General features: G+C 50.4%; 2 protein-coding genes across 5 annotated transcripts in view; one reads left to right on the forward strand and one right to left on the reverse strand.

Annotated features, from left to right (window-relative positions):
• Nucleotides 1–12,501, reverse strand: part of LOC126958026 (dnaJ homolog subfamily C member 8) — a 614,804-nt gene that overhangs the window by 358,885 nt on the left and 243,418 nt on the right. The gene's annotated exons all lie outside the window — the stretch shown is intronic.
• Nucleotides 1–12,501, forward strand: part of RCC1 (regulator of chromosome condensation 1) — a 34,695-nt gene that overhangs the window by 15,062 nt on the left and 7,132 nt on the right. For 3 of the 4 annotated variants that reach the window (XM_050795536.1, XM_050795530.1, XM_050795529.1), the window contains 2 exons: nucleotides 11,121–11,202; nucleotides 11,773–11,823. In XM_050795536.1, coding sequence (XP_050651493.1) covers nucleotides 11,130–11,202; nucleotides 11,773–11,823 — 124 coding nt within the window. In that variant the 5' untranslated portion in view covers nucleotides 11,121–11,129. The remainder of the gene's footprint in view (nucleotides 1–11,120; nucleotides 11,203–11,772; nucleotides 11,824–12,501) is intronic. The other variant, XM_050795520.1, reaches the window with a different exon arrangement.

A 12,501-nucleotide genomic window follows, 5' to 3' on the forward strand; every position in this document is an offset into this window, starting at 1 on the left:
CAGCAGCTTGCTTCAGGTTTGAGGTTTGGAAAGATCATGAATGAGGCCGGGCACAGTACCTCACGCCTATAATCCCATCACTTTGGGAGGTCTAGGTAGGAGGATCACTTGAGCCCGGGAGTTTGAGACCACCCTGGGCAACGTAGTGAGACCTTGTCTCTACAAAAAAAAAAAAATTACGCATTAGCCAAGCATGGTGGTACATGCCTGTAGTCCCAGCTACTCTGGACGCTTGGATGCTGAGGCAGGAGGATCGCTTGAGCCTAGGAGGTGGAGGTTGCAGTGAGCCATGTACGTGCTACTGCACTACAGCCTGGGCAACAGAGTGAGACCCTGTCTCAAAATATATATACACACACACACACACATTTATTTATCACGAATGACTTGGAGAATGAGATGAGGGGATGAGGGTGGGGACCAGAAGACCAGCAACAAGTTGCTGTCTTTCCTAGGGGAAGGAGGAAGAGAGATAGTTCCAGGCAAGCTGAGAGACTACTAAGGAGCATGGGGAGGAAGGAGGCAGAAGAAATTTTTTTTTTTTTTTTTTTTTTGAGACTGAGTCTTGCTGTGTCGCCCAGGCTGGAGTGCAGTGGCGTGGTCTCAGTTCACTGCAACCTCCGCCTCCCGGGTTCACACCATTCTCCTGCCTCAGCTTCCCGAGTAGCCGGGACTACAGACGCCCACCACCTCGCCTAGCTAATTTTTTGTATTTTGTATTTTTTGTTTGTTTGTTTTTTTGAGGCGGAGTCTTGCTCTGTCGCCCAGGCTGGAGTGCAGTGGCGCGATCTCGGCTCACTGTAACCTCCGCCTCCTGGGTTCACGCCATTCTCCTGCCTCAGCCTCCCGATTAACTGGGACTACAGGCGCCCGCCACCACGCCCAGCTAATTTTTTGTATTTTTTAATAGAGACGGGATTTCACTGTGTTAGCCAGGATGGTCTCGATCTCCTGACCTCGTGATCTGCCCTCCTCGGCCTCCCAGAGTGCTAGGATTACAGGCGTGAGCCACCGCGCCCGGCCTATATTTTGTATTTTTACTAGAGATGGGATATCACTGTGTTAGCCAGGACAGTCTCGATCTCCTGACCTCCTGATCCACCCGCCTCGGCCTCCCAAAGTGCTGGGATTACAGGCGTGAGCCACCGTGCCCGACTGGAGGCAGAGAAATTTCTAATAACACTCAAGGGCACCAGCTCTGGAGTCTGACTAACTTGGTTCAGATCTTGGCCTCCTCTTCCAATCTTGAGTAAAATACTTGACCTTTCTGAGCCTCAGTTTTCTTCTCTGTAGAGTGGGATCATTGTGGCCAGCTTGTAGTGAAACGCTCCAGAGTAATAGCCAAACACAGATAACTAAGGAGATGTTGATTGACTGGGTCTGTTCCATCCACGATAACAGATTTTTTGGTTAATGCCCCATGACACCAACACTTCACATAGCCCTTATGTGTCTGACTGCATTCCAAGCTGTGCTCATGGCAGCCCAGCCATCAGCACCAACTGTGCTGACATAATTGTTTCCTGCTTTTTCTCCTGACTTCTTGTGAGTACTTTTTCTTTTTTTTTTTTTTTTTTTGAGACAGAGTCTCGCTTAGTCGCCCAGGCTGGAGTGCAGTGGCCCGATCTCGGCTCACTGCAAGCTCCGCCTCCCGGGTTCACGCCATTCTCCTGCCTCAGCCTCCCGAGTAGCTGGGACTACAGGCGCCCGCCACCTCGCCCGGCTAATTTTTTTGCATTTTTAGTAGAGACGGGGTTTCACAGTGTTAGCCAGGATGGTCTCGATCTCCTGACCTTGTGATCCGCCCGCCTCGGCCTCCCAAAGTGCTGGGATTACAGGCGTGAGCCACCGCGCCCGGCCGTGAGTACTTTTTCATGCTAATACAGTCTCTCTCCCAGGCACAGGAGACTGCTACAGATTATTCTGATAAACTGATGGGATATTTGCCTTGGCACACAGCTGTCTATCTAAAACAAGGGTGCCTCTTTTTTTGGTGGAGGGATAGAGTTTCACTCTTGTTGCCCAGGCTGGAGTGCAATGGCGCAAACTCGGCTCACTGCAACCTCCACCTCCCGGGTTCAAGCGATTCTCCTGCCTCAGACTCCCGAGTAGCTGGGATTACAGCATGGGCCACCACGTCCGGCTAATTTTGTATTTTTAGTAGAGATGGGGTTTCCCCATGTTGATCAGCCTGACCTCAGGTGATCTGCCCGCCTTGGCCTCCCAACGTGCTGGGATTACAGGCGTGAGCCACCGTGCCCGGCCACAAGGGTGCCTCATATTCCACACCCCTAGCCCTTCTAACTTTGCCTGCCTGACATCCTTTCTGGGATGGCGCCCAAGCACTTCAGATTGAATGAAAATACCTAGCAACATGGAGCTTCACGTCTCTCCTGTTTGTTCACCAGTGTTGTGTATCTCACTACATGGAAATCTACCATCTACTTGGTCATTTAAGCCCAAGCCTGGGAGTCTTTGTGTTTGGCCAGCTCATAGGGGGATCCTGGGCAGGCCTGTCAAGAATCCCCTGGACTTTTTTAGGATGAACAAATCAAGCCAAGTGCTGTGGCATGTGCCCATGATCCCAGCCTCTTGGGAAGCTGAGGTGGGAAGATCGCTTGAGTCCATGAGTTTGAGGCTGCATTGAGGTAATTGCACGAGTGCACTCCAGCCTAGGTCACAGAGTGAGACCCCCTCTCTTAAAAGAATAAAATAAAAGGCCGGGCATGGTGGCTTACACCTATAATAACACCTTTGGGAGTCTAAGGCCAGAGAATCACTTGAGCCCAGGAGTTCGGGACCAGCCTGGGCAACATAGCAAGGCGTTGTTTCTACAAAATGTACAAAAATTAGCCGGGCGTGGTGGTGCACACCTGTAGTCCCAGCTACCCAGGATGGCATAAGCCCAGGTGGTTGAGGCTGCAGTGAGCCATGATCATGCCACTGCACTCCAGTCTGGGCAGGACCCTGTCTCAAAAATAAACAAATAAAAAGGATGAACAAATTATGAGAGTAAAAAAGGGTTAGTCTCCTTTATCCTTGCTACGCCTCCTGGCCCAAAGCCAAGCAATAGTGTAGCAGGATAAGCCACAGACAAAGCCCCTCAGACGCCGAGTTAAAGAAGGAAGGGCTTTATTCGGCCAGGAGCTTCGGCAAGACTCATGTCTCCAAAAACTGAGCTCCCCAAGTGAGCAATTCCTGTCCCTTTTAAGGGCTTACAACTCTAAGGGGGTCCGCGTGAGGGAGTCATGATTGATTGAGCAAGCAGCGGGTACGCGACTGGGGGCTGCTGACTGGGGGCTGCGTGCACCAGTAATCAGAACAGAACAGAACAGGACAGGGATTTTCACAGTGCTTTTCCATACAATGTCTGGAATCTATAGATAACATAACCGGTTAGGTCAGGGGTAGATCTTTAACCAGATCCAGGGTGCGGTGCCGGGCTGTCTGCCTGTGGATTTCATTTCTGCCTTGTAGTTTTTTGTGTTTTTTTTGAGATGGAGTCTTCTCTGTCGCCCAGGCTGGGGTGCAGTAGCCGGATCTCAGCTCACTGGAAGCTCTACCTCCCAAGTTTACGCCATTCTCCTGCCTCAGCCTCCCAAGTAGCTGGGACTACATGTGCCCGCCACCTCGCCCGGCTAGTTTTTTGTATTTTTAGTAGAGACGGGTTTCACCGTGTTAGCTAGGATGGTCTCTGTCTCCTGACCTTGTGATCCGCCCGTCTCGGCCTCCCAAAGTGCTGGAATTACAGGCTTGAGCCACCGCGCCCGGCCTGCCTTTTAGTTTTTACTTCTTTCTTTGGAGGCAGAAATTGGGCATGAGACAATATGGGGCATGAGACAATAAGTGAGGTGGTCTCCTCACTTAGTAGTAGTAAGCACTATAAATATTTGTGGATTTAAAACCATTTCATTCAGTCTTGATGACAGCCCTGAGAAGTAGTCATTTCATCTCCTTTTATAGATGAGGATATAGTTCAGAGAGGTTAAGGCCACTGGCCAGCCACAAGCTCTGGAAGGTGAATCCAGTTCCCTCTAATCCCAAAGAATGTGCATTTTTAGTGTGGGACAAGAGGTCTCAAAAGACAGGTTGGAGGATTCCCAGCTTTGGGAGAATAAAAGTTGGGTGAAGTTCAGAACTGCCAACTCATCAGTCAGAACTGGGCCAGTGACAACCCGCAGAAGCTCAGCCTGCAAAGGCTTGTCAGGCTTCTGGGCCCTTGGTTACTTTCCCATCTTTAGTATTTTGTTCTCCTTCCACAGGATAATCAGCAGAAAAGTGCCTGGCCTTGTGTCCATGTACCATGGAGGGGAGAGCTAGAGAGGCTGGGCTTTTGGGAACCACTAGAAGGAAGGAATGAGGGGGCTGCTGGTTAGGCCCACAGCTGAAACTGAGAAGGGCTCTTGGAGTTCTCCTTCGCTTTGTAACATTAAGTAAAGGCTTAGGCAACTTGACTGTTTTTTATAACCTTAAAGACGATGGCTCCGGCGGGCATGGTGGCTCACCCCTGTTGTAATCCCAGGACTTTGGGAGACTGAGGCGGGTAGGTCGCTTGAGCCCAGGAGTTCTAGACAAGCCTGGGTAACTTAGCAAAACCCTGTCTCTACAAAATATATAAAAATTAGTGGCCGGGCGCGGTGGGTCAAGCCTGTAATCCCAGCACTTTGGGAGGCCAAGGCGGGCGGATCATGAGGTCAGGAGATCAAGACCATCCTGGCTAACATGGTGAAACCCCGTCTCTACTAAAAAATACAGAAAACTAGCCGGGCGAGGTGGCAGGCACCTGTCGTTCCAGCTACTTGGGAGGCTGAGGCAGGAGAATGGCGTGAACCCGGGAGGCGGAGCTTGTAGTGAGTGGAGATGGCGCCACTGCACTCCAGCCTGGGTGACAGAGCAAGACTCCATCTCAAAAAAAAAATAAAAAATAAAAATAAATTAGCTGGGAATTGTGATGCGGACTTGTAGTCCCAGCTATCTTAGAGGCTGAGGTGGGAGGATCACCTGAGCTCAAGAGGTCAATCAAATCTGCAATGAGCCATGATTGTGCCACTGCTTTTGAGCCTGGGTGACAGAGAGTGAGACCCTGTCTAAAAAAAAAAAAATATGTATATATAAATAAAAATTTATTTCCAGAGCTGTATGTTTAGAGAAAAAAAAGGCATTGGACACAATTTGGGCTGGATTAGAATTAGAGAGCTGGGGAGCATGTCTGTATTCCCAGAAGCCTGGAGAAGACATGGAAGTCTTGGGAAGCAGCAGCAGCAGTTAAAAGACTAGGAGTGTGGAGGGGCTGAGACTTCCAGCTGCCCTGGATCTTCCCACTGCCGCCCCTCCTAATCACCCGTAGATGGTTTCCTTTCCCCGTTTATGTCATACTTGGTGTTTGTATTTTGATGTGACTGCATATACAGCTTTGATCTCTTTTTTTGTTGTTTTGTTTTTGTTTGTTCCGTTTTGAGATGGAGTGGCTAGATTTTTGTATTTTGTTTAATAGAGACGGGGTTTCACCATGTTGGCCAGGATGGTCTCGATCTCCTGACCTCATGATCCACCTGCCTCAGCCTCCTAAAGTGCTGGGATTATAGGCGTGAGCCACCGCACCGGCCTGATTTCTCTTTTTATTTTTCTTTTTTTTCCTGAGAGGAAGTCTCGCTCTGTTGCCCAGGCTGGAGTGCAGTGGTGCAATCTCCACTCACTGCAGCCTCTGCCTCCTGGGTTCAAGCAGTTCTCCTGCCTCAACCTCCCGAGTAGCTGGGATTACAGGCACCCGCCACCATGCCCAGCTAATTTTTGTATTCTAGTAGAGAAGGGGTTTCACCATGTTAGCCAGGCTGGTCTCGAACTCCTGACCTCAGGTGATCCGCCCACTTCAGCCTCCCAAAGTGCTGGTATTATAGGCATGAGCCACCGTGCCCAGCCTACAAACAATCTTTTCTTTCTTTTTTTTTTTTTTTTTTTTTTTTTGAGATGAAGTTTCACTCTTGTTGCCAAGGCTGGAGTTCAGTGGTACAGTCTTGGCTCACTGCAACCTCCACCTCCTGGGTTCAAGCAATTCTCCTGCCTCAGCCTCCTGAGTAGCTGGGATTACAGGCATGCGCCACCATGCCCGGCTAATTTTGTATTTTTAGTAGTGACAGGGTTTCTCTGTGTTGGTCAGGCTGGTCTCAAACTCCCAACCTCAGGTGATCCGCCCACCTCAGCCTCCCAAAGTGCTGGGATTACAGGCATGAGCCACCACTCCGGGCCACAGATAATCATCTTTAAAATGATAAAAGCAGGTTTCAACTGTGGTTCTTCTCTGGGGTGAGAAGGTGAAGATACACATGGGCAAGCTACTGATTTACCTTCTGAAAATACTCTTTGGAAGCAGCTGGATTTGGCTCGATTTTTAGAGAATCCTGTGTCCAATTCACTGGGCAGACTTCTCCATGGGTTTCTACATACTGGAATGCCTTCACCAAGAGGCGGGTTTCTTCCACACTTTAGCCCACTGGGAGATCATTAACACTCAAGTGCGGCCAGGTGTGGTGGCTCACGCCTGTAATCCCAGCACTTTGGGAGGCTGAGGCGGTCAGGAGATCGAGACCATTCTAGCTAACATGGTGAAACCCCATCTCTACTGAAAAAATACAAAAAATTAGCTGGGTGCAGTGGCGGGCGCCTGTAGTCCCAGCTACTTGGGAGGCTGAGGCAGGAGAATGGCGTGAACCTGAGAGGCAGAGCTTGCAGTGAGCCGAGATTGCGCCACTGCACTCCAGCCTGGGCAACAGAGCAAGACTCCTTCTCAAAAAACAAAACAAAACAAAAAACACTCAAGTGCTTGATGACTCAACTGGGGTCAGTTATGAAGAGACCTCTTAGTGCAAGACTAGGACCTTCTAACAGCACACCGTAGTCTCGGGAATTTGCTTAGTGAAATGTGACAAAGGTGTGATGTTCATGGGACCCAAACCGCCATTCTTCTTTGGTGTATTTATCCAGGCAAGATGGCTAAAGTGGGAATCCACCACGGTGGCTCACGCCTGTAATCTCAGCACTTTGGGAGGCTGAGGCGGGTGGATCACCTGAGTTCAAGAGTTCAAGACCGGCCGGGCGCGGTGGCTCAAGCCTGTAATCCCAGCACTTTGGGAGGCCGAGACGGGCGGATCACGAGGTCAGGAGATCGAGACCATCCTGGCTAACACGGTGAAACCCCGTCTCTACTAAAAAGTACAAAAAACTAGCCGGGCGAGGTGGCGAGCGCCTGTAGTCCCAGCTACTCGGGAGGCTGAGCCAGGAGAATGGCGTAAACCCGGGAGGCGGAGCTTGCAGTGAGCAGAGATCCGGCCACCGCACTCCAGCCTGGGTGACAGAGCGAGACTCCGTCTCAAAAAAAAAAAAAAAAAAAGTTCAAGACCAGCCTCACCAACATGGTGAAATCCCATCTCTACTAAAAATACAAAAATTAGCCGGGCGTGGTGGCAGGCACCTCCCAGCTACTTGAGAGGCTGAGGCAGGAGAATCGCTTGAACCTGGGAGGCGGAGGTTGTAGTGAGCCGAGATCGTGCCACTGTACTCCACCCTGGGTGACAGAGCAAGACTCCATCTTGAAAAAAAAACAAAGAAATCCAAAGGATAGAAGAAAGGCACCAAATATTTCCCCTCAAAGTCATCAAGGCTTAAGTCTTTGAACTCTCCATTGACAACGGCTGTACCCTTAAAATAGGGCGCATGCTGGGTGACATCAGGTGCACAGTATGAGGAACTGGTGCCAGAATTTTGCTTGACCGGAACCAGACCACAACATGTTTGTCAAACTTGTTCTTCCAGAATCAGCAGGCCTGATGGCTGCAGTGGCAGAAATACCCCAAGGAATGACACTCACATGCCGGCAGCTGATGCTCGGAGCAACCTGCCCACAGCAGCTGCCGTCTTAAAGTGAATACGTATTTTTGGTTTTTTTGAGACAGGGTCTCACTCTGTCGCCCAGGCTGAAGTGCAATGGCACAACCTCAGCTCACTGCAGCCTCAGCCTCCCAGGCAGAAGCCATCCTCCCACCTCAGCCTCCTGAGTAGCTGGGACTGCAGGCGTGCACCACCATGCCCAGCTAATTTTTGTAATTTTTTGGATAGAGATGGGGTTTCGTCATGTTGCCCAGGTTGGTCTTGAACGCCTGGGCTCAAGCGATCTTCCCGCCTCGACCTCCCAAAGTGCTAGGATTACAGATGTGGTGGCACCTTGTCTCTAAAAAAATCAATCACATAAGAAAAGATAATAGCTTTTCTCCCCCTCTGATTTTAACAGTAACACATTACCAAAGTTACTGGTGCTTACATGGGGTTGAATGAAGTTACGATGGATATTTCACTTAATGTTGTTCTTGAATGCTTTAATTTTTTACAACAGACTTAAATTTTTTTTTTTTTTTTTTGAGACGGAGTCTCGCTCTGTCGCCCAGGCTGGAGTGCAGTGGCCGGATCTCAGCTCGCTGCAAGCTCTGCCTCCCGGGTTTATGCCATTCTCCTGCCTCAGCCTCCCGAGTAGCTGGGACTACAGGCGCCCGCCACCTCGCCCGGCTAGTTTTCTGTATTTTTTAGTAGAGACGGGGTTTCACCATGTTAGCCAGGATGGTCTCGATCTCCTGACCTCATGATCCGCCCGACTCGGCCTCCCAAAGTGCTGGGATTACAGGCTTGAGCCACCGCGCCCGGCCGAGACTTAAAATTTTTTAAAATACATGTGACTGGGCACAGTGGCTCACGCCTGTAATCTCAGCACTTTGGGAGGCCAAGGTGGGTGGATCACCTGAGGTCAGGAGTTCAAGACCAGCGTGATCAACATGTTGAAACCCCATCTCTACTAAAAATACAAAATTCAGGAAAATCACTTGACCTTGGAAGGTAGAGGTTGTGGTGAGCCGAGATCGTGCCATGGCACTCCAGCATAGGCAACAAGAACAAAATTCTGCTTCAAAAAACAAAACAAAACAAAAAACATGTAATTGGTCGGACGCAGTGGCTCACGCCTGTAATCCCAGCACTTCAGGAGGCTGAGGCAGGTGGATCACTTGAGATTAGGAGTTTGAGACCAGCCTGGCCAACATGGTGAAACCCTGTCTCTACTGAAAATACAAAATTTGGGCCAGGTGCAGTGGCTCACGCCTATAGTCCCAGCACTTTGGGAGGCCGGGGGTTGGAGGGGGTGGATCACCTGAGGTCAGGAGTTCGAGACCAGCCTGGCCAAACTGGTGAAACCTTGTCTCTACTAAAAATACAACAATTAGCTGGGTGTGGTGGTGGGCACCTGTAATCCCAGCTACTCGAGAGGCTGAGGCAGGAGAATCACTTGAACCCAAGAGGCAGAGGTTGCAGTGAGCCGAGATTGCACCATTGCACTCTAGCCTGGGCGACAGAACGAGACTCCGTCTCAAAAAAAAAAAAAAAACAAAGCAGGGCATGGTGATGCACGCCTGTAATCTCAGCTACTCAGAAGGCTGAGGCACAAGAATCGCTTCAACCTGGGAGGCAGAAGTTGCAGTGAGCTGAGATGCCTGTGCACTCCAGCCTGGCGAGGGAGTGAGACTCCGTCTCAAAAAAAAAGAAAAATACATATAGTGCTCCTTGTTAAACATCTTAGATAATATAGGAAGTTACAATGAAACAAGTGATTATTATCTATAATACCATTTTCCAGAGGTTACCATTGTTAATATGGGATATATTTTCTTTTTTTTTTTTTTTTTTTTTTTTTTTTTTTGAGACGGAGTCTCGCTCTGTCATCCAGGCTGGAGTGCAGTGGCCGGATCTCGGCTCACTGCAAGCTCCGCCTCCCGGGTTCACGCCATTCTCCTGCCTCAGCCTCCCGAGTAGCTGGGACTACAGGCGCCTGCTACCTCGCCCGGCTAAGTTTTTGTATTTTTAGTAGAGACGGGGTTTCACTGTGTTAGCCAGGATGGTCTCGATCTCCTGACCTCGTGATCCGCCCGTCTCGGCCTCCCAAAGTGCTGGGATTACAGGCTTGAGCCACCGCGCCCGGCCATGGGATATATTTTCTTCCCCAGATTTTTCTCATATTTTTTATGTGTATGCATTTTTTTTCCAAAAAAAAAAAAGGATGATAGGCTGTTTTTCTTTTTTTTTTTTTTTTTTTTTTGGTGGGGGGGGATGGAGTTTCACTCTGTCACCCAGGCTGGAGTACTGAGTGCAATGTTGTGATCTTGGCTCACTGCAACCTCCCCACCTCCTGGGTTCAAGCAGTTTTCCTGCCTCAGCCTCCCGAGTAGCTGGGATTACAGTCACGCACCACCATGCCTGGCTGATTTTTGTGTATATATATATTTTTAGTGGCCCTGGGGTTTTACCATGTTGGCCAGGCTGGTCTCGGACTCCTGACCTCAAGTGATCCACCCAGCTTGGCCTCCCAAAGTGCTGGGATTACAGGCATGAGCCACTGCGCCTAGCCTTTTTTTTTTCTTTTTTTGAAACAGAGTCTGGCTCTGTTGCCCAGGCTGGAGTGCAGTGACTCCATCTTGACTCACTGCAACCTCCACCTCCCAGGTTCAAGCAATTCTCCTGCCTCAGCCTCCTGAGTAGCTGGGATTACAGGCGCCCATCACTGCGCCTGGCTAATTTTTGTATTTTTAGTAGAGATGGGGTTTTGCCATGTTGGCCAGGCTGGTTTCGAACTCCTGATCTCAGGTAATCCGCCCGCTCCGGCCTCCCACAGTGTTGGGATTACAGATGTGAGCCACCGCACCTGGCCATCTGTTTTTCATTCTGCTTTACTTGGCAATGGGGAACATCTTTCTATTCAATAGATTTATCTCTGAAAACATCACTTTTGATGACTTCATACTGTTCTATCATGAATATACCACATATTTAACTAGTTCACTACTACTGAACCCCTGGGTGGTTCTGTTTTTGTTGTTTTTACAATGTTATGAAGAATACAGTAGAGAATATTTGTGTAATTGATCTTTGGGTGCATCCATTATTCTGTTCTTGGGATACATTTTGAGAAGTGGAATTGCTGGGCAATTCCTCTTAACCTATTTCTAGGGTTTTTGATAAATATTGTCTAATTGGCCCAGGAAAATGTTTGCCATTTCTGATATGTAGTATTTGACTGACTTTTTCAGGACAGGAAGATGTCACCCAAGCGCATAGCTAAAAGAAGGTCCCCCCCAGCAGATGCCATCCCCAAAAGCAAGAAGGTGAAGGGTAAGTTGGCCTTGGCCTCTTTGTGGGTACAGGTGGCCCCTCGAAACCCTGAGAACCCGGGACTGGGCTCCCTCCTTCCTGACACTTGAAACTGAAGGGTGTGGATGAGCAGAAACCCCACCCAGCTGGAATGTTTCCCATAGCTCGTTGAATCCCACTCTTTGGGAATCACAAAGTAGGCAGAAACTCCTCCCAAGGCACTTAGGCAGTACTGGCAAAAAAAACTAGACCCTAGGGCTTCACCCCAGCCAGTGATGCATTGTGGTTAGGACCACTGACTTTACGACATGGGTTCAAGTCCTTGCTCTGCCACTTTCTAGCTGATGGGCAAGTCACTTAATCCCGCAGTTTGGATTATCAACTTCATAAAATGGAGGCAGCCAGAGCAGCACCACCCGCTCTGGGCTGTGTGAGGATGAGATGAGATAATGGCCTGGCAGAATTTGAGGGAGGTGGCTGTGGTTTCCTCTCTCCTGGGACACCGGAGGGGCACAGGGAGGAAAGAAAAGCCAGCACTAAACTGGGAGGGGAAGTGTGGACCCACGCTCAGACAGTGTCTGTCTTTTGCAGACGCGAGGGCCGCTGCCTCCCGCCGCATTCCTGGCGCCCGCTCCTGCCAAGGTGCCTGTGGGCCGAGCCCTCCTGACCAGAAAACCCGACCAGGTGGCTCCGCGCCCGGCGCGCCCTCTGTGCTGCCAGCGCGGGCTCCTCAGCGGTGCCACAGCCTCGGGGGAGGGGCTGGGCGCCATTGGCTGCCCGGGACTGCGGGTTGGGGGGCTGCCTTTGGCCCACAGAGGGCCCCGGGCCGCCCACTGGTTGGTGCGCACCTCCTGCAAATGCCGCTGGCCGCTCTTCCTCCTGCCCCTCCTGCCTTTCCACTGGATGGCGGAGGGAGGAGTCCGTTTCTGCAGTGGATTTGCCCGGGAGCTGAACTTACTCACTGGCGGACGGCCTGGGCATGGAGGAGGGCTAGGATGGAGATTGGGCACTGTGCTCTGACCCACGTAGTCTCCCTTGCTTTTGGTGCAGATTCTATTATAATTAGCTTTCGGCCAGGCACGGTGTCTCACGCCTGTAATCGCAACACTTTGGGAGGCTGAGGCGGGCGGATCACGAGGTCAGAAGATCCAGACCATCCTGGCTAACATGGTGAAACCCCGTCTCTACTAAAATACAAAAAAATTAGCCATGCGTGGTGGCGGGCACCTGTAATCCCAGCTACACGGGAGGCTGAGGCAGAGGAATCACTTGAACCCAGGAGGCAGAGGTTGCAGGTAGCCGAGAGCCGCCACTGCACTC

The sequence above is a fragment of the Macaca thibetana genome, chromosome 1 (assembly GCF_024542745.1).
Source record: "Macaca thibetana thibetana isolate TM-01 chromosome 1, ASM2454274v1, whole genome shotgun sequence".
NCBI classification, from domain to species: Eukaryota; Metazoa; Chordata; class Mammalia; order Primates; family Cercopithecidae; genus Macaca; species Macaca thibetana.